Below are 23,016 nucleotides of genomic sequence, written 5' to 3' on the forward strand. Positions count from 1 at the left end.
GGTCACGGACCTGTTAATGGTGGGTCGTGACGTGTCAGTGTAAATACATCATTATTTCATGAATTACTGGAATTGATTTGTCCAAGTGCATCTTCACTCTCTGTTCAGTGCGCGTTCTGCTTAAACAGCATCTCTGCTCAGTTTGGCAGCTGCACCAGTGTGAGAGGGAGATGCCTGTGTGCATCGGAGTTGTGTACCTGATCTCTTTTTCTGCTGTTTTCTTGAAGATCACTCGGCTACACACGACGCAGCGCTGTCGTTCAGATTGTTGGCATTTTATAACAGGTGATGATAAGCAATAATACGGGAGTACTAACTAACTCGTAGTGGTAGATGTGAGTTTCTCTTTCAATCCCCTGGCCTTGTACACAGCTAATAGCTAACATTCGCCAAAGCAAGCTAGCTACTGAGAGTGCAACCCTAGTAACAGTACAGACGAAGATGAAAAATGATCAGGCCTACTTTACATCTTACTGTAGAAATTATTGTTGAAAACTAGTCTAGGTTGGAACTGTTGCTAAATACAACAATAATTGTTATTCTTAACTGGAATCAACTGTTTGAAGCAAGATGCTTTTTGAGGCAAACACCCTCACAGTTCTGGGTTGTTCATGTACAGTAGGAAGCGATCTCCTGCCTGACTGAGAAAGCAGTAGATGTTCTGGTCCAGTTTGGCACCACATACCTATGTGAGTCAGGGTTCTCAACTCTGACACTTAAAAAACATGTACAGAAACAGTTTCAAGGCTGAGCTTGACCTCAGTGTTGCACTGTTAAAAACAGAGCCCAGAATAGACCTGCTCTCATTAGGACTGTGTGGGGGTTTTCTGGTCTACAGATGTGATCAATCCTTTTATTCCAATTCAGAATTAAAATGATTTATTGTATTTTAACAGCAACAGTTCCAACCTAGACAGATAAGAGTGTTTTCAATGGGGGGAAAATAAACATTAATAGATATTTAATGTCATTGTTATTTTTTTGTGTCTATATTGCATTTGTTTTAGGCATAAGGGCAATGAAATGTACTGATATTTATGTTTAGTTGCATATTTTCCTAAGTTTGGGTCCCAGGAAGACACAGAATGTTGCATTCGGGTCCCAGGCTGAAAAGGTTTAAGAACCCCTGCACTAAATGAGCTAGCAGACGCTCTGAGCAAATCAGAGTAGAAGTGCAGCAAAAGTGTAACTATACAAATGCACTAGTCCAGACCAGTTTGCAAGTTCATTTGAAGGCTTCTAGTTTAAACTGTGTAAGGGAATAGTGTTAGTGTTTCATACTGGAGAGGGAATGCAAATCAACGACGCTGGACAGAGTGGAATCAGGTGTATCAAAAAGGCCGTTCATTGGTCAAAGATATCTTGTCCTGCAGTTTTACGTGCATGGATCTAGTTCATATAACCCGATAAGGAGTCAGGTGAAAAAGAGAACTTATACAAAGGTTACATTCATTTTTATACATAGAATAAAGTAGGTAGAGTCTTGTCGTGACGCCTTCTGAATGGTCCCGTAGGGTTAGAGGAGGACCCGCTCTAGCCAGAGTAGAAGCCCCCAATGGTGCACAGCAGTCTTCTCTTCTGGGCACCCGACCAATAGAAGGAAGAAAGAGTGTTTATACTAGGAGATGTTTGCGTCAGGGGTTCGTGAGGTAGAGGGGCAGTTTACTATGGCTGGGTGTATGTGTTCATGCGATGGAATGTCTTTGTTTCCTGGGGTCGTAAGACAACAAAGCTGAGGGGATAGTGTTAGGGGGTAGTTTTATTGCTGGCTGTGTGAGCTAGTTCCGGTTTTAGCAGGGGTACGTAGATGACTTGAGTCAGGCGGTTTGGCTTGGCGCTGTATAATATATGAACTATGTATATGAATGTTTACATATATTTATATAACAATAGGGTTCCAAGAATAATAACCAGAAATATTTTGTACAACATTTGAATAGTGACTGTCAAAGTCACACCGACTAATGTGACCGGGATGACCTGTAAATGTAAGCTATAGCTGATAGTGTGCATTGATTGCAGCGGTTTCGTGAGCTGGCGACATGCTGTACTAAACTAGTTAACGTCCACAGACTGAAATACTACTGAATCACTGTGATAAACAGTATCTCCTGCTCATGATCAGAAAACATTGCTTCTCACTCACTGTATAGCAACACATAGCCTGTATGCTAGTCTAGCACAGGCTTCTTCCTCCTTGTATGGATGAAGGACTATTCTCTATGATGGTTCACTGAGCGCAGTGACTCAGCTTGAAAGCTGGTATTGGGAACAAACAAGTAGGCTATATGATTGACTACTCCTGAGGCTAATTCTACTTAGCTAATTCTACATGTCGCCGGCTATTAACTGAAAACAGAGCAGCAACATGGTTGATCCTCACAATCAATCACATCACCGCAGCAGCCAAACATTGCAACATGAGCATATTGAACGATGTGGGTGAGGTTCAAACACAGCTAGCGAGCACTTACAAAGAAAACATTATATCAGGAGCCAGCGCTTAGTAGCAGCAAGCGGCAGAAGGATGCAAGAGCAGACCAGGTCAATAAGGAAGTCGTGAATGATACTAGCCTCTAATTGGTTCCATTCTCAGTTGAGGCGGGCCCTCGGGTTTCCTTTCTGAACTTGCTCCGCTTAATAAATAGCCTACTTTTCTTGTGTACTTATCTGTTTTTGATCTTTTTCTATGGGATTTAGCCAATTCCAGAGTTTTTATAATAGATAAAGTATTGGCTTGTTTTAGTGACACAAAATGAATAATATTGATAAGAGCTTTTAAATAATTTTAGCCCTGGAGTTGCTCCTGATTTGTTTTAATACGTTTTACTTTGTATTGGTGTCAGATATTATTGGGCATTTTACATTTTATATTATGTTATACCATATTGTTCAGTGTCATAATATTGCTTGTTTAATTATCAAATTATGAGTTATTACCTATTTTAGATACATTACATTTTTCAGTTTTTTTTTACATTGAATATAGTACAAGTATCATGTTGTAAATAAGCTCAAAGTTAGACAATAAATAGACAACAAATAAATAAATTATGTTTCTTGTATTTCTGCCTATTGTACACATGATGGCGCCATTGAGCAACATAATGCATGAGTGGCTAGCCTATAGGCCAGCCAGGGATACTCCATTACTGTCAGAAGATAAACTGTAATAGATCAACAATCAGCACGTTTCATCAACAAACACACACACAAACATGCACGCACACACGCACACACACACTGAGTTGGAACTTGCCAGAGTCTTTCCCGGTAGATCAGACGTTGTATGGGTGTGTGCGTGTGTGTGCCTGCGTGTGTGTGTTTAAATGTGTGTGTGCGTGTGTGTTTTTGCGTGTGTGTGTTTAAATGTGTGTGTGAGTGTGTGTGTTTTTTCTTGTGTCTGTGTGTGTGTGTGTGTGCGGTATGGGTATGTTGCTCCCTAGACTACTGCATGAGAACTCTAATGTAAGTAAGTGTAATGTAAGTGTAAATGTAAATGTAATGTAAGTTGTCCAACAGATTTACTAGGTGGTAAAGGTCTGGATGGACTATTTCTACATTGATCTCATTTCTTTGGTTCTTTGGGAATATGGTTTATACTGCTACTGGTGTCTGGAGCTCTACCCCTCTACCCTATCAGACGCTCACAATTCCATCCAGCTCAACCCTGATTGGCCAAAGGGATACTTCTTCAAGGGGAGTGCACTGATGGGGATGAAGGTCAGTGTCTGAGCTTGCTACTGTGAATATGGAAATTGCTGATTGTGTGTGTGTGTGTGTCGGTCTGTCTTCTCCCTCTCCCCACTCCTTCTATCTCCCCATCCTTTCCTCCCTTCACTCTCTCACCTCATATCCTCCACCTCCCCTCAGTTTTCCTTAAATGGCCTTCTGAATAGGAATGGACCAGGGTTTGAGGCTGCGTGTTGCTACTGAAGTCCACCTGACAGCACAGTAGAGATCACAATGGTGAGTTAGACATCTCTGCATGATACACAGAGTCAAGAGCCTTCAGTTAAGAGCTTCAGTTTAGAGCTTCAGTTTAGAGCTTTAAATCGTATCACCATCGTTCAACACAGAGACAAAAGTACAATGGTTCAACACCTTTCTTGCAGCAAAGGAAAAACAAGCTTTGTTATTGGTTCCATTGTACTTGTGGGACAATGCTATTGGTCCCATTGCATGTATTTGGACTGTGCCTGCTGTTTGTCCTCCGGTCCAGGGGGTGGAGCTGGAGAGCACCAGGCTGGTGATCAGGTACTCAGACAGCTAAATGCAGAGAACCCCTCCCTCTCCTCAGAGGACCAACCCTATAGGCCTCAACACCTCCCCAGCCTCCCAGTACGCCTCTACAGGGTAAGGACATCCATCTGTCTGTCAAAACATCTACGATTTATAAACATATATATAAGCATTTATAATGAATAATTATGAGTTATAAAGTGTTACCAATCATCTCATATAAACGTTTGAAATGGAAGGTGGAAGCAGGAGCACAGTGTCACGTTCTGACCTTAGTTCCTTTGATTTGTCTTTGTTTTAGTATGGTCAGGGCGTGAGTTGGGGTGGGCAGTCTATGTTCTTTTTTCTATAATTTGGGATTTCTGTGTTTGGCCTGGTATGGTTCTCAATCAGAGGCAGCTGTCAATCGTTGTCCCTGATTGAGAACCATACTTAGGTAGCCTGGTTTCACCTTTGAGTTGTGGGTGATTGTTTTCTGTTGTGTGTCTGCCGTGTTTATTTAATAAATATGGACATATACCACGCTGCACCTTGGTCCTCCTCTTCTTCCACCACCAACGGCCGTTACAGTATGCACAGACAGCACACTGGACACACAGTAGGAGTAAGTGTCAATCAAAGTGAAGAGGAGTGTTCCTCTGATTTCCTTCCCCCGCCCCCTCGGCCTGAGATGTGAAACATGTTTGGTTATTGACGTTAGATGATGGAGATGATGTCATCATTAGAATCTTGAGGGGGTTGTTGCCCAGGCCAACACCTCTACAACAACCATGTTGTAGACACTAAAGTGGGTCAGGGCAGGGTCTTTGATGCAGCTGATGAGGAGTGTACATTAAATGGGTTAGTAGAATAGAAGGACATCATGGAACTGACAAAATGTAAATGGAACTTTGACCTGTTCCATGTAGAACTCAGAGGGACAAGACAACACATTCTAAGATATTATAAACATTCCACATAGAATAGTCAACATATTGTTAACATGGTGCTGTATTTAAATGACAGTGGAAATGGGGGACATTTTGTCCATTATAGAAATGTAGGACCCATTTTAATACAGTAACTTTCCTTTTCTGATGTGCTGGTCTGGTCCTCATGCATGTTAATGTCTTTAGGAGGAAGGAGAGGACAGTTCTGTATCAGCTACTTGTGTTCTACTTTAAATATGTATCAACCACAGAACTGACACCTACTAGCACTTCCCACACACTACCAGTCAGTTGACCTCACCCCTTCACTTCACTCTGTAACTACTCTTGACAATATCTGGGAAAATTGTTTTTGGTTATTTGTTTTTAGTAATAGGTCATATACTTGAGGGTAATGTATCATTTGACTTGTTATGTTTTGAGCTGTGTTTTGGTTGTTACATCAGGGCCAGTATTCATAAAGTGTCTCAGTGTAGGAGTGTTGATCTACATAGTGATGAGATGATTAACCAGGGTAAAAAAGACATGCAGACAAACATTGCAGTGTGTGTGTGTGTGTGTGTGTGTGTGTGTGTGTGTGTGTGTGTGTGTGTGTGTGTGTGTGTGTGTGTGTGTGTGTGTGTGTGTGTGTGTGTGTTTGTGAGTCACTTCTGTTTAGACTCTCAGCTTGGGGAGAGGAGCTATATTTGAACCTGGTGGTCAGTCTTTAGGCTGCTGTACAGCTTGATGGACCGTAGAGGATTGAACATTTATCCTCCTATATTTGGGGTTCTGAGAATAAAACAGCTTCAGAACATTCAGAAATATGTGTTTACAGTAATACAGACCTGTTCAATAAGTTGTTGTTGTTTATAATGATGGTGATGATGATGGTGAAGATAATGATGACTTTATTGTATCCATTAGATAAATAGTTTTTGCATCATACTACATGTCATCTTAAATAGACAGACATGCAACACATAACACATTACATACATTGTGCAATAGACTTACAGACAGTATTCACATAGACAACCATATAGCACAATACAACACAATATGAGCCTGGTTCATTTTCAGTAATGAGGCCCTGGACCCCATTTACAGTTTCTACTTCAATGTATCAGGTGGAGTTATTCACCAGCTATAGAGTGAGTTGTTGTTTATGTTTCTAAGACTGCAGGGTGGGAGATGCAACAATGTCCTTGAGAACAGCAGGAAGTGTGTTGGTGGTCTTTCTCTGGTCTGTAGCAGGTATGGTCTCATTCATATCTTGATCTATTTATCAATCTACTGACATTTCTAAAAGGATATGAATCTCTTTCATGCTATTTTAACTGTTTCTTGGACACAACTCTCTCCACAGAGTGTCCATCCTGAACCAATAGTGACATGAACACTCCTCTGAACATGAGGATCATGTCCCCTGACTACAACACTGGCAGTAATTTATTATAATAAATTCATCTATGTATTTGTGTTTTATACAGTTTTGAGAATGTCTCTCTCTCCCTTCCTCCCCCCCTCTGCGCCTCTCGCTCCACAGAGTGTCCATCCTGACCCTAACAGTGACACAGACTTAAGAGAACCACCACAGAACTTGGAGTGAAGAGAACCACCACAGAACCTGGACTGAAGAGAACCACCACCACCATAGTAACATGAGACACGGTGATGGTGGGTTGTGTTTAGGAGTAGTATTAACATGAGACACAGTGACTGTCACGATCGTCGTTGGAACCATACTCGAACCAAAGTGCAGCGTGATCTGGGTTCCACATATTTATTTAATGAAAAGCACAAAAACAATAAAGAATAACCGAAACGTGACATTCAGGAGTGCTCACAGGCAACACAAAAACAAGATCCCACAAAATGCAGTGGGGAAATGGCTGCCTAAATATGATCCCCAATCAGAGACAACAATAAACAGCTGCCTCTGATTGGGAACCATACCAGGCCAACAGTGAAAAAAAAACTTGATTACCCACCATAGTCTCACCCCGACCTAACCAACATAGAGAATAAAAAGGCTCTCTATGGTCTGGGCGTGACAGTACCCCGGACTGGGGATACACACTTTAGGAGAGTGCATGGAGCCAGCACAGGTGGTACCAGACTGGGGATACACACTTTAGGGAGAGTGCATGGAGCCAGCACAGGTGGTACCAGACTGGGGATACACACTTTAGGAAGAGTGCATGGAGCCGGCACAGGTGGTACCAGACTGGGGATACACACTTTAGGGAGAGTGCATGGAGCCAGCACAGGTGGTACCGGACTGGGGAGGCACACTGGAGGCCCGGGATACGTGGTGCCGGCCCAGGTTTCACCGGACTGATATATGGACATTACAGTTTCTGGACAGCAGGCTACATTAGACTATATATGGATAACAGGCTACATTAGACTATATATGGATAACAGGCTACATTAGATCATATGAATAACAAGCTACATTAGACTATATATGGATAACAGGCTACATTAGACTATATATGGATAACAGGCTACATTAGACTATATATGGATAACAGGCTACATTAGACTATATATGGATAACAGGCTACATTAGACTATATATGGATAACAGGCTACCTTAGACTATATATGGATAACAGGCTACATTAGACTATATATGGATAACAGGCTACATTAGACTATATATGGATAACAGGCTACCTTAGACTATATATGGATAACAGGCTACCTTAGAATATATATAGATAACAGGCTACATTAGAATATGTATAGATAACAGGTAACATTAGACTATATATGGATAACAGGCTACCTTAGACTATATATGGATAACAGGCTACATTAGAATATGTATAGATAACAAGCTACATTAGACTATATATGGACAACAGGCTAACAGTAGCCTACATATGGATAACAGGCTACATTAGAATATATATGGATAACAGGCTACATTAGATCATATGAATAACAAGCTACATTAGACTACATATGGATAACATGCTACATTAGATCATATGGATAACAAGCTACATTAGACTATATATGGATAACAGGCTACATTAGACTATATATGGATAACAAGCTACATTAGACTATATATGGATAACAGGTTACATTAGACTATGTATGGATAACATGCTACATTAGACTATATATGGATAACATGCTATATTAGACTATACATGGAAACAGGCTACATTAGACTATATATGGATAACAGGCTACATTAGACTATATATGGATAACAGGCTACATTAGACTATATATGGATAACAGGCTACATTAGATATGTATGGATAACAAGCTATATTAGACTATATATGGATAACATGCTATATTAGACTATACATGGAAACAGGCTACATTAGACTATATATGGATAACAGGCTACATTAGACTATATATGGATAACAAGCTACATTAGATCATATGAATAACAAGCTACATTAGACTATATATGGATAACAGGCTACATTAGACTATATATGGATAACAGGCTACATTAGACTATATATGGATAACAGGCTACATTAGACTCTATATGGATAACAGGCTACATTAGACTATATATGGATAACAGGCTACATTAGACTATACATGGATAACAGGCTACATTAGACTATATATGGATAACAGGCTACATTAGACTATATATGGATAACAGGCTACATTAAACTATATATGGATAACAAGCAACATTAGATCATATGAATAACAAGCTACATTAGACTATATATGGATAACAGGCTACATTAGACTATATATGGACAACAGGCTACATTAGATCATATGGATAACAAGCTACATTAGACTATATATGGACAACAGGTAACAGTAGCCTACATATGGATACCAGGCTACATTAGACTATATATGGATAACAGGCTACATTAGACTATATATGGATAACATGCTATATTAGACTATACATGGAAACAGGCTACATTAGACTATATATGGATAACAGGCTACATTAGACTATACATGGATAACAGGCTACATTAGATTATACATGGAAACAGGCTACATTAGACTATATATGAAAACAGGCTACATTAGACTATATATGGATAACAGGCTACATTAGACTATATATGGATAACAGGCTACATTAGACTATATATGGATAACAGGCTACATTAGACTATATATGGATAACAGGCTACATTAGACTATACATGGAAACAGGCTACATTAGACTATATATGGATAACAGGCTACATTAGACTATACATGGAAACAGGCTACATTAGACTATATATGGATAACAGGCTACATTAGACTATATATGGATAACAGGCTACATTAGACTATATATGCACAACATGCTACACTAGACTATATATGGATAACAGGCTACATTAGACTATACATGGAAACAGGCTACATTAGACTATATATGGATAACAGGCTACATTAGACTATATATGGATAACAGGCTACATTAGACTATATATGGATAACAGGCTACATTAGACTATATATGGATAACAGGCTACATTAGACTATATATGGATAACAGGCTACATTAGACTATATTTATTTTATTTTTTTTATTTCACCTTTATTTAACCAGGTAGGCTAGTTGAGAACAAGTTCTCATTTGCAACTGCGACCTGGCCAAGATAAAGCATAGCAGTGTGAACAGACAACACAGAGTTACACATGGAGTAAGCAATTAACAAGTCAATAACACAGTAGAAAAAAAATGGGCAGTCTATATACAATGTGTGCAAAAGGCATGAGGAGGTAGGCGAATAATACAATTTTGCAGATTAACACTGGGGTGATAAATGATCAGATGGTCATGTACAGGTAGAGATATTGGTGTGCAAAAGAGCAGAAAAGTAAATAAATAAATAAATAAAACAGTATAAAAACAGTATGGGGATGAGGTAGGTGAAAATGGGTGGGCTATTTACCAATAGACTATGTACAGCTGCAGCGATCGGTTAGCTGCTCGGATAGCTGATGTTTGAAGTTGGTGAGGGAGATAAAAGTCTCCAACTTCAGCGATTTTGCAGTTCGTTCCAGTCACAGGCAGCAGAGTACTGGAACGAAGGCGGCCAAATGAGGTGTTGGCTTTAGGGATGATCAGTGAGATACACCTGCTGGAGCGTGTGCTACGGATGGGTGTTGCCATCGTGACCAGTGAACTGAGATAAGGCGGAGCTTTACCTAGCATGGACTTGTAGATGACCTGGAGCCAGTGGGTCTGGCGGCGAATATGTAGCGAGGGCCAGCCGACTAGAGCATACAAGTCGCAGTGGTGGGTGGTATAAGGACAACATGCTACACTAGACTATATATGGATAACAGGCTACATTAGACTATATATGGACAACATGCTACACTAGACTATATATGGATAACAGGCTACATTAGACTATACATGGAAACAGGCTACATTAGAGTATATATATGGATAACAGGCTACATTAGACTATATATGGATAACAGGCTACATTATAATATATTTGGATAAGAGGCTGCATTAGCCTATATGGACAACAGAGTACATTAGCCTATACAGTCAACACAGCATCACTATGGTGATGATGATTGTGATGATATTGATGCCTTTGCTACTACCTGTACTGTCCAGCAGAGGAGGCTGGTGGGCAGATATATAGAAAGACATGCTCATTGTACTGGCTGGAGTGGAATAAATGGAACTGTATCCATTAATTATATTCCAGTCATTACAATTAGCCTCTCCTCCTATATCTCTGCCAACCAGCCTCCTTTTATTGTACACAAGGTCCTTTATTATAATACAACAGTGTATGTTTGCTTAACTGTGACTTTGTCAAGTAAACAGTTTAGTTTTTCACTAGTTTATCTAATGTATTTCCAGTGTGTTATGTTGTTATTAACCCAACATTATTGAGGACATTATTATTAGGATGGTGCAGTAATGTTGAGATACCAGTAGGTGGAGCTCTAGTCTAGAACACTGGAACCTTCAGTATTAATTTGATACAGCTGATGAGGAGTGATGGTCATGGGTATTAAATGGAATGGGTTCTAATTGAATGAGATCATAGAACTTTGACCTGTATATACAGAACTCAGAAGGACAAGAGCACACATTCTGAGCAATTGTTCACATTCTAAATAGTATAGAGGGCTTGCAGGTGTGTCACAAATCACCTAGCAACCACACCAAGCCCTCTGTAGTCGACACATTGTTTAAATGGTTCTCTGTGTTGTCAAAATATCACGGTGGAAATATGACACATTTAGCTATTTTTATAAATGTAGTCCCACTCCTCAAAGTACATATAGATATGTTGTCTGTTGCACAATCTCTGTTGAAATACAGTAACATCCCTTTTCTGATGTACTGGTCTGGTCATCTTGCATGTTAATGACTTAACGAGGAAGTATAAGGGCAGTTAAATATGTGTCAACCACAGAACTCACACTAACTGACAGCAAGTTGACTCACTGTACAAGACTTCTCCCTTCAATTCACTCTGTAAGTACAATTGTCAATATCTTGAAATATAGTTTGGGGTTATTTGTTTTTAGTCATGTAATTGAGGGTAATGTATCATTTTACTTGTTGTTCAGTTTTGAGCTGTGTTTTATGGCCAGTATTTATAAAGTGTCTCAGTGTAGGAGTGTTGATCTACATAGGGATGAGATGATTAAATAGACAGATGCAGACAGACATGCAACACATCACACACATTACATACATAGTGATATAGACTTACAGACAGACAGTATTCACATAGACAACCATATAGCACAATACAACACAACACAATATGAGCCTGGTTCATTTTCCGTGATGAGGCCCTGTACCCCATTTACAGTTTCTACTTCAATGTATCAGGTGGTGTTATTCACCAGCTATAGAGTGAGTTGTTGTTTATGTTTCTAAGACTGCAGGGTGGGAGATGCAACAATGTCCTTGAGAACAGCAGGTGGTGGTATTTCTCTGGTGGTCTTTCTCTGGTCTGTAGCAGGTACGGTCTCATTCTTATATTTTAGTTGCCCAGTTCGTCAAACTACAGATAGTTCTAAAAGCACAACCATTTTTATGTTCTACTGACGACACACTTGGTATCTCCACTTCACTTTAAATAGTTGTCTTTCACACCTCACTGAGTGAATCTTAATCTGTGGTTTTCATTCACACTCAACCAACGAGTATCTATGGCTCAACTCAGCAACTATTAAACAAAGTGTTAGTGTGAGTCACAAGACCATGAACTTAATGTAAAGTCCTTGTGATGTCTAACTGTGTTTCAGTGGTACTGAGTCAGAATGTCTGGAGTGTTACATACACCACTCAGAGGATCTGTACCTTGAAGGGGTCAACAGTGGAGATGTCCTGCTCTATCAGATATCAAAGGTGGCATAAAGTCACAAGAACCTTCTGGTTCACCAAAATGTATGATGTGGAGAATTATGTAAATCTGAGAAAGGACCCAGACTACAAAGGTCGTGTGACGTACCGTAGTGATAAGACGAATGGCCACACCCTGAGAATCACAGACCTGAGAGAGAGTGACTCAGCTACGTACAAATTCAGATTCATAACAGATCAGACCAGAGGGAGATATACTGGTGATCCTGGAGTCACTCTGTCTGTTACAGGTACAGTGATATTATATATAGTGTTGATGTGTTTAATCACTCTGTCTGTTACAGGTACAGTGATATTATACAGTGATATTATATATAGTATTGATGTGTTTAATCACTCTGAATCAGTGATATTATATATAGTGTTGATGTGTTTAATCTCTGTCTGTTACAGGTACAGTGATATTATATATAGTGTTGATGTGTTTAATCACTCTGTCTGTTACAGGTACAGTGATATTATATATAGTATTGATCTGTTTAATCACTCTGTCTGTTACAGGTACAGTGATATTATATATAGTATTGACCTGTTTAATCACTCTGTCTGTTACAGGTACAGTGATATTATATATAGTGTTGATGTGTTTAATCACTCTGTCTGTTACAGGTACAGTGATATTATATATAGTGTTGATGTGTTTAATCACTCTGTCTGTTACAGGTACAGTGATATTATATATAGTGTATGTGTTTAATCACTCTGTCTGATACAGTGATATTATATATAGTATTGACCTGTTTAATCACTCTGTCTGTTACAGGTACAGTGATATTATATATAGTGTTGATGTGTTTAATCACTCTGTCTGTCTGTTACAGGTACAGTGATATTATACAGTGATATTATATATAGTATTGATGTGTTTAATCACTCTGTCTGTTACAGGTACAGTGATATTATATATAGTGTTGATGTGTTGAATCACTCTGTCTGTTACAGGTACAGTGATATTATATATAGTATTGACCTGTTTAATCACTCTGTCTGTTACAGGTACAGTGATATTATATATAGTATTGACCTGTTTAATCACTCTGTCTGTTACAGGTACAGTGATATTATACATAGTGTTGATGTGTTTAATCACTCTGTCTGTTACAGGTACAGTGATATTATATATAGTGTTGATGTGTTTAATCACTCTGTCTGTTACAGGTACAGTTACATTCAATATAGTTAAACTGTTGAATTCCATTTAGTTCAGGATAAATGTCTTGGTTTGTATTTATGTCTGTATAACATAGGATTTCTTCCATCTTTGTATTAGAGTGATAAATCAGTGATAAAGGGATTTACAGTGATATTGTTTTTTCTCCAGGTCTTCAGGTGAAGGTGACTGGTGGACATCAGGATAAGACACTGACCTGTAGCACCACCTGTACTCTGACTGACAACCCCACCTACATCTGGTACAAGAATGGACAACATCTAGATGAGAGCACCTCCCCCCAGTACAAAGACTCAGTCTCCAGTAACTATGAAGACAGTTACTCCTGTGCTGTAAAAGGCCATGAGAATCTCCTCTCTCCTGCAGTTTGTGAGTCTGGACTTTTTAAAAACACATTTCATATAAATACAATTTTGTTCAGGTCGAGACTTTTGTCAATTAATCAATGATTATCGATCATTGTTTAGTAATGATGGTTTTCACTACTGTAAACTGGTTAACTAGTTGTATTCTACTTCATAAACAACATCAGTGTATACTGGAAGATATTGTAATAAAATATTTATGAGATGTTATATTGTATTTAAGGTCAGAAGTGTTGGAGTGTGACTTACACCCATCAGAGTATCTGTGCCTTGAAGGGGTCAACAGTGGACATATCCTGCTCTTACACATATCCCAGTTATCATGAGATCAAACATTCTTTCTGGTTTACTAAATGGTCTGGTATGGAGGCTGAAGATCTGAGCTCAGCACCAGGGTATGAGGGTCATATAGAGTACCTTGGGGATAAGGAGAGTGACTGTACCCTGAGAATCACAGACCTGAGCTCAGCACCAGGGTATGAGGGTCATATAGAGAACCTTGGGGATAAGGAGAGTGACTGTACCCTGAGAATCACAGACCTGAGCTCAGCACCAGGGTATGAGGGTCATATAGAGTACCTTGGGGATAAGGAGAGTGACTGTACCCTGAGAATCACAGACCTGAGCTCAGCACCAGGGTATGAGGGTCATATAGAGTACCTTGGGGATAAGGAGAGTGACTGTACCCTGAGAATCACAGACCTGAGCTCAGCACCAGGGTAGAGGGTTTAGAGAACCTATATTTGGTAATTAACATTGTAGTGACAGATATTGGCTCCACATGATACTTGAATGGATCATCTTCAATAAGAGGATGGATCTAAAAGTCATTGTGTGGAAAAGTACATTTGTGGAAAGTTTGTAATATTTGTACCTGATTTAATTTGTACTATTTTTAAATCCACTGTCTTTTACATCAGATGGACCAAGGAACACCTCAGTGTCAGTCAGTCCCTCTGGTGAAATAGTGGAGGGCAGTTCAGTGACTCTGACCTGCAGCAGTGATGCCAACCCACCTGTCCAGAGTTACACCTGGTGGTACAAGAAGAATGGAGGTGACTATCAGAGTATGACAGGACCACAGCATGTCTTCAGTCAAATCCAGTCATCTGACACTGGAGAGTACTACTGTGAGTCCCAGAATGAGATGGGGACAGACTGGTCTAGGACCATTAACATGGATGTGAAGTGTGAGTAAAGTACAGCTCAGTGGTTGAATGAGAAGGTGGCAAAACAATTATAACTAAATGAAGTAGTCCTGAAGTACAACATCTCCAAATGAGTATTTGTTAACGTTTTGTGTGAGTTAGAGTTTTAGATAGTTTTTTTGATATTAACAGAGAATATATTTTTGACATGTGATTTGTAAATATACTACTGTCGTAAAAATACTACTGTCCTTTCCGTCGGACAAATGATCCTTTACTAGATGGCCCAAAGAACACCTCAGTGTCAGTCAGTCCCTCTGGTGAAATAGTGGAGGGCAGTTCAGTGACTCTGACCTGCAGCAGTGATGCCAACCCACCTGTGGACAAATACACCTGGTACAAGAAGAACGTAACCTCACCAAAAGCATCAGGACAGAGTTACACCATCCATAACGTCAGCTCTGAGGACAGAGAGGGATACTACTGTGAGGCTCTGAACATTATAGGGAGAGAGACTATCCCTGTCCATATTAATGTTACATGTAAGTATGACACATTCTGTCCATTTTTGGTGCTCTGTAATTTTACATTTTTCATTCTGACATCATGGATTTATAAACCCAAGATCCTGCAGCAGTGTTTTCCTGGGTTCCTGTGATGGGGGTGGGGGCTGTTCTGACTGCTGGAGCTCTGCTACTCACCATCTACTGCTATATGAAGAGGTGAGTCTCTCATTGAGATGTACTGTATTAGTAACATATCAACTTCCAGTAGAGGTCAGTAGAGAGCAGAACTCACTCTGTCCCTCATTACAGGAGATCCACAGGAGAAAGTGATGCCACAGCAGACACACAGGTAATAATGTCAACAACCCAAGTTATTTCAATACCAATACAGCAGAAACAGACAGGAAGCAAATACATTTATGTATGTGTGTTTTATACAGTATTGTGTTTCTGTGTCTCTCTCATGAGTTTCCATCCTGATCCTAACAGTGAGACGTACACAGCTCTGAACATGAAGACCAGGTCACCAGAGTACGACACCCTGGCGGTAAGTATTTTATAATGCAGTTTGTGTGTCTGTGTCTGTAAAAGTGTTAGAGGGAGGGGTTTGTAAAGTGCTCATTCAATGTGTCTTCTTTCAGAATGTGAGGGACTTCGCAGTGACACAGCCCCTCAAATAGACACTTAGCCCTCCAATTATGAAAACTTCAGAGAACCATCACAGAACCTGGACTGAAGAGAACCACCACATAACCTGGATTGAAGAGCTACAGCATCAAACCAAAGCTAGGCCTCACAATGCTATTCACGTACTATCATATTGCTTTCTTATCTATTAGGTTTTCCAGACAATGACCTTTAACTTTTGAGTGAATGCTGGAATTTAGATTGTTCTCCTAATGATAAATACAGTTTGTATATAGATGATAAATACAGTATGTATATAGATGATCAATACAGTATGTATATAGATGATCAATACAGTATGTGTATAGATGATCAATACAGTATGTATATAGATGATAAATACAGTATGTGTATAGATGATAAATACAGTATGTATATAGATGATAAATACAGTATGTATATAGATGATCAATACAGTATGTGTATAGATGATCAATACAGTATGTGTATAGATGATCAATACAGTATGTGTATAGATGATCAATACAGTATGTGTATAGATGATCAATACAGTATGTGTATAGATGATAAATACAGTATGTATATAGATGATATATACAGTATGTATATAGATGATCAATACAGTATGTATATAGATGATATATACAGTATGTGTATAGATGATATATACAGTATGTATATAGATGATCAATACAGTATGTGTATAGATGATATATACAGTATGTGTATAGATGATCAATACAGTACGTATATAGATGATCAATGGAATAGATTATGCTTCTGCTCTTTTTCTATAAGATTTTGCCATTTCCAGATTTGATTACATTTCACGTCGAAATATGTTGAACTATTCATTAGCTCTGCTCCTTCAGGGTAGCAGTAAACTATACCACTCCCCCAGCAGGAACACAGAACCTAACAGGTGGAGGCTGGGGTGGTGGGAGGAGCTAAAAGCCAGCTCATAATAGCAGCAAGTGGCAGCAGGATGAGTGAGCAGACCTGGTCATCCTAAATAGACTGCCAAATAAGGTAGGCGTATGTCACGCCTTGACCTTAGTTATCTTTGTTTTCTTTATTATTTTGGTTAGGTCAGGGTGTGACAAGGGTGGTTTGTTTAGTTTTTGTATTGTCTAGGGGTTTTTGTATGTCTTGGGGTATTTCTAGTCTAGGAGTTTATATGTCTATGGTTGCCTAGATTGGTTCTCAATCAGAGGCAGCTGTTTATTGTTGTCTCTGATTGGGGACCATATTTAGGTAGCCATATTCTTCTGATATTTTGTGAGTTGTTATTCTATGTTCAGTTGCCTGTTTTGCACTAGCCATATAGCTTCACGGTTCGTTTTGTTGTTTTGTATAGTTTTGTTCAGTGTTCTCTCTTTCACTAAAGAGTTATGTACGCTTACAATGCTGCGCCTTGGTCTCCTGTTTATGACGACCGTGACAGTGTAAATGATACTAGCCTCTAATTGGTGCAATCTTAGCCTATGTGTCAGCTGAGACGGACACTCAGTTTTTTTTTATGAACTGGCTCCACTTAGTTTCAGAAAGAAAACACCACAGAGAAATATGTTTAACAATTTACAGTGTATTCAGACCTCTGGACTTTTTCCAAATTTTGTTACATTGGAGACTCATTCTAAAATGGATTAAATAGATTATTTCCCTCATCAATCTAGACACAATACCCCATATTCACAAAGCAAAATGTTTTCTCATTTATAAAAACAAATACAGAAATACCTTATTTACATAAGTGTTCAGGCCCTTTGCTATCGGACTTGAAATTGAGCTCAGTTCCTGTTTCCATTGATCGTCCTTGAGATGTTTATAGAACTTGATTGGAGTCCACCTGTTGTCAGGTTGTGCTCTACTGGTATAGAGGTCAGGTGCAGGAGAGCAGAGAGTTGTAAGGCACACACTTTAATTGGCAGAAGCAACAACAGACGGACGCAACTGCTTCAAAAAACCTCCAGCCAATGGCAAAAGTGAAAAGCGCGACAACAGTCACAATGATGCAAATGTTTAACCATTAAACATACTTTGACTTAAACAAGGTACCTGGGGAAAAACCAGCCTGGCGCATCACACAAAACAAGTAACAAAATAATTCCACACAAAGACATGGGAGGGAACAGAGGGAATATATATGTAGTGTGATTAGGGAATGTAAACCAGGTGTGCGGGGAAACAAGACAAAACACATGGAACAATGAAAAATGGAGCTGCGATGGCTAGAAGACCAGTGATATTAAGCCTGCCGAACGCCGCCGCCAAACAGGGAGAGGAGCCGACTTGGTGGATGATGTGACACCTGTGGTGAATTCAATTGATTGGACATGATTTGGAAAGACACACATCTGTCTATATATGATCACACAGTTGACAGTGTATGTCAGAGCAAAATCCAAGTCTCGAGTCAGAAGGAATTGTCCATAGAGCTCAGAGAAAGATTGTGTTGAGGCACAGATCTGGGGAATGGTACCAAAACATTTCTGCAGCATTGAAGGTCCCGAAGAACACAGTGGTATCCATCATTCTTAAATGGAAGAAGTTTGGAACCATCAAGACTTTTCCTAGAGTTTGCCGCCCGGCCAAACTGAGTAATCGGGGGAGCATCTCAGGGAGGTGACCAAGAACCTGATGGTCACTGACAGAGCTCCAGAGTTCCTCTGTGGAGATGGGAGAACCTTCCAGAAGGACAACCATCTCTGCAGCACTCCACCAATCAGGCCTTTATGGTTGAGTGTCCAGACAGAAGCCACTCCTCAGTAAAGGCACATGACAGCCCTCTTGGAGTTTGCCAAAAGGCACCTAAGGTCTCTCAGACCATGAGAAAAAAATTCTCTGGTCTGATTAAACCAGATTGAACTCTTTGGCCTTGAATGCCAAGCGTCACGTCTGGAGGAAACCTGGCACCATCCCTACGGTGAAGCATGGTGGTGGCAGCATCATGCTGTGGGATGTTTTTCAGCCGCAGGGACTGGGAGTTTAGGAAGGATTGAGGCAAAGATAAACGGAGCAAAGTACACAGAGAACCTTGATGAAAACCTGCTCCGGGAGAGCTCAGGACATCAGACTGGGGCGAAGGTTCACCTTCCAACAGGTCAAAGACTGTAAGCACACAGCCAAGACAACACAGGAGTGGCTTCAAGACAAGTCTCTGAATGTCCTTGAGTGGCCCAGCCAGAGCCGGACTTGAACCCGATCAAACAACTCTGGAGAGACAGCTGCCCAGCAATGCTCCCCATTCAACCTGACACAGCTTGAGGGGATCTGCAGAGAAGAAACTCCCAAAGACAGGTGTGCCTAGCTTATAGTGTCATACCCAAGATGACTTGAGGCTGTAATCGCTGCCAAAGTTTTCTCAACAAAGTAATGAATAAGAACCTGAATAATCATGTTAAAAGCGTGATATTTCCGTTTTTTAATACATTTGCCACAATTCCTAACAACCTGTTTTTGCTTTGTCAGTATGGGGTATTGTTTGTAAATTGATGAAAAAAAAAACTGGAAGGGATCGCCTCCCATGGGAACAGGTGGAGGCATTCAGGAGAGGAGGCAGCAGGTAAAGGGAGCCAGCGCTTTGCGGGAACACGGCTGGCAAGGAAGCCCGAGAGGCAGCCCCAAACATTTATTGGGGGGGCACATGGGGAGTGTGGCTAAGTCAGGTAGGAGACCTGAGCCAACTCCCCGTGCTTACCGTGGCGAGAGGTGGACCGGGCAGGCACCGTGTTATACTGTGAGCTGCACGATGTCCCCGGTGCGCAGGCATAGCCCGGTGCGCTTCATCGCAGCTCTAGTATCGGCCGGGCTAGAGTGGGCATCGAGCCAGGTGCTATGAAGCCGCTCAGCGCATCTGGTCTCCAGTGCGTCTCATCAGCCCGGGTTATATGGCACCAGCCCTACGCACGGTGTCCCGGTTCGCCAGCACAGCCCAGTGCGGTCTGTTCACCCGCCGCACATGCCGGGCTACGGGGAGTATCCAGCCAGGACAGGTTGTGCAGGCTCGGTGCTCGAGACCTCCAGTGCACCTCCACGGTCCGGTCCATCCGGTGCCTCCTCCACGCTCCAGGCCTCCTGTGGCAGCCCCACACACAGACTGTCTCTCCGTCTCCTCCCTCCAGGTGCTCCCGCCTGTCCAGCGCTTCCAGAGCCTCCCTCCTGTCCAGCGCTTCCAGAGCCTCCCTCCTGTCCAGCGCTTCCAGAGCCTCCCTCCTGTCCAGCGCTTCCAGAGCCTCCCTCCTGTCCAGTGCTTCCAGAGCCTCCCTCCTGTCCAGCGCTTCCAGAGTCTCCCTCCTGTCCAGCGCTTCCAGAGTCTCCCGCCTGTCCGGCGCTGCCGGAGTCTCCTGTCTATTTGGGGCCCGCTGCAAGTGTCCTCAGTCCGAGGTCGGAGGCGAACAGATGCCCACCCAGACCCACCCTAGGTTTCGGTTTGCGGCCGGAGTCCACAACTTTGGGGGGGGGTACTGTCACGCCTGACCATAGATTGTTGTATGTTTCTATTTTTAGTTTGGTCGGGTGTGATGTGGGTGGGTATTCTATGTTGTATGTCTAGGTGTTGTGTTTCTATGTTTAGGCCTGGTATGGTTCCCAATCAGAGGCAGCTGGTTATCGTTGTCCATTTCTGAGAACCATCTGTCTTTGTGTGTCTGCACCAGACAGAACTGTTTCGTTTGTTCCACTTTGTTGTTTTTTGTTGTTCTTGTGTTCAGTTTCTTTATTAAATTTACCATGAACACGTACCATGCTGCATCTTGGTCCTCTTCACCTTCTTCCACCTACGACAACCGTTACATAATCACCCTAGACCCTACAGTATAGTCTACCTGAGCTGAAGGCTAATGTTTAACGGTATATACCGGTAAGCCATGACAGAATAATAAATTATGGCCTGATAACAAGAGAAATAGACCCCATACATTACTAGAATACGCCTGCATATACTGCATAAGTGTCTCAAGTAAACTACAACAGACATTTCCACAAGATACATAGAACGTGTGATCACCAACACTGATCGCCATGTGGGTGTTAAGTAAGACCACCACATACTAGGTAATGCTAGTATCAACATCCCATCAAACACAGCTGAAACTATAGCAAGACCACAACATGCTAGGTCATGCTAGTATCAACATCCCATCCAACACAGCGGAAACTATAGTAAAACCACCACATGCTAGATAATGCTAGTATCAACATCCCATCCAACACAGCTGAAACTATAGTAAGACCACCACATGCTAGGTAATGCTAGTATCAACATCCCATTCAACACAGCAGAAACTATAGTAAGACCACCACATGCTAGGTAATGCTAGTATCAACATCCCATCAACACAGCGGAAACTATAGTAAGACCACCACATGCTAGGTAATGCTAGTATCAACATCCCATTCAACACAGCAGAAACTATAGTAAGACCACCACATGCTAGGTAATGCTAGTATCAACATCCCATCCAACACAGCAGAAACTATAGTAAGACCACCACATGCTAGGTAATGCTAGTATCAACATCCCATTCAACAGCTGAAACTATAGTAAGACCACCACATGCTAGGTAATGCTAGTATCAACATCCCATCCAACACAGCTGAAACTATAGTAAGCCCACCATGCTAAGTAATGCTAGTATCAACTTCCCATCCAACACAGCTGAAACTATATCTAGCCTTGATTTGTCATCACACAGTCCTTCCCCACTAGGTCAATGTGATAACTTGAAGTCTTAGGAGGAAAGGTTAGGGTTAGACAGTAGTATCAATGTAAAATGATTTACTACTATTGTAAAATTATGTGTTCCATCGTACTTTGATGCACCAACCTGATGCTGTGGAAGGGGTATTTAGTGTTGGCCTTAATGTCAACACAACCTCACAGGTGTCATCGTTCTCCTCATTGGCCTGCTATATTTTGGACAGCCGTATTTCATTTATGGCCTCCAACTCCACCACTGCCCACACCTGTCACATCTGCTCCTACTCTCCCCCGCGTGGCGCTGAGGGCGCCAGGCTGCCCTGCATCATGCACTCCTAACATCCATTACGCACACCTGCTTTCCTCATCACGCGCATCAGTGAAATTGGACTCACTTATCAGCTAGTTATTACCTCCTCTATATTTCCACAGTTCCCTTCCTGTTCCCCGCTGCTGAAATAATTATTTTTTGTCTGTATTACTAATTGGCTGACGCTGTTACTGTCTCGTTCAATATTAAATGTTTGACTCCCCGTACCTGCTTCGTCTCTCCAGCGTCATCCCATGTGATACTGAGGCTATCCACTGTAATTGTCAGTTTTAGGAATGATTGGAGACAGGCGGAGGAATCCGTAATGGAGGGGGGGTTTAACACTCCACTCAAAATATACAACATGCCTTGAAAGACACTCGGACAAAGCCCAAAACAAACACGTATACAAAAACACGGGGATGCAACCCAAACAAGATGGCAAAATGGCTTAAGGACAACAAAGTCAAGGTATTAAAGTGACCATCACAAAGCCCTGACCTCAATCCTATCGAAAATTTGTGGGCAGAACTGAAAAAGCGTGTGCGAGCAAGGAGGCCTACCAACCTGAATCAGTTACACCAGTTCTCTCAGGAGGAATGGGCCAAAATTCACCCAACTTATTGTGGGAAGTTTGTGGAAGGCTAC

At 41.1% G+C, this 23,016-nt stretch overlaps 1 protein-coding gene across 3 annotated transcripts; it reads left to right on the forward strand.

The window, feature by feature from the left end:
• The first annotated feature begins 12,037 nt into the window (after positions 1-12,037).
• Positions 12,038-17,762, forward strand: LOC115118106 (B-cell receptor CD22-like). 3 transcript variants are annotated; one of them, XM_065016690.1, is made up of 9 exons: positions 12,038-12,115; positions 12,402-12,749; positions 13,841-14,059; positions 14,976-15,245; positions 15,485-15,745; positions 15,829-15,925; positions 16,019-16,057; positions 16,175-16,256; positions 16,351-17,762. In XM_065016690.1, exons 1-9 carry the CDS (start codon positions 12,055-12,057, stop codon positions 16,387-16,389), a joined length of 1,416 nt encoding a protein of 471 aa, XP_064872762.1. In that variant the 5' UTR covers positions 12,038-12,054; the 3' UTR covers positions 16,390-17,762. The 3 variants fall into 3 exon arrangements, with proteins under 3 accessions (XP_064872762.1, XP_064872763.1, XP_064872764.1); XM_065016691.1 differs by having other exon boundaries at positions 15,838-15,925; XM_065016692.1 differs by lacking the exons at positions 15,485-15,745; positions 15,829-15,925; positions 16,019-16,057; positions 16,175-16,256; positions 16,351-17,762 and adding an exon at positions 14,279-14,774 and having other exon boundaries at positions 14,976-15,102.
• Positions 17,763-23,016: the final 5,254 nt, after the last annotated feature.

Source organism: Oncorhynchus nerka, unplaced genomic scaffold (genome assembly GCF_034236695.1).
Source record: "Oncorhynchus nerka isolate Pitt River unplaced genomic scaffold, Oner_Uvic_2.0 unplaced_scaffold_907, whole genome shotgun sequence".
In the NCBI taxonomy this organism is placed as follows: domain Eukaryota; kingdom Metazoa; phylum Chordata; class Actinopteri; order Salmoniformes; family Salmonidae; genus Oncorhynchus; species Oncorhynchus nerka.

Coding starts and splice junctions, on each gene's coding strand:
- LOC115118106 (XM_065016690.1), top strand. CDS start 12,055: ATGTCCTTGAGAACAGCAGGTGGTGGTATTTCTCTGGTGGTCTTTCTC. Junction 14,060..14,975: donor TCTCCTCTCTCCTGCAGTTT/GTGAGTCTGGAC, acceptor CTTTTACATCAG/ATGGACCAAGGAACACCTCA. Junction 16,257..16,350: donor CAGAGTACGACACCCTGGCG/GTAAGTATTTTA, acceptor GTCTTCTTTCAG/AATGTGAGGGACTTCGCAGT.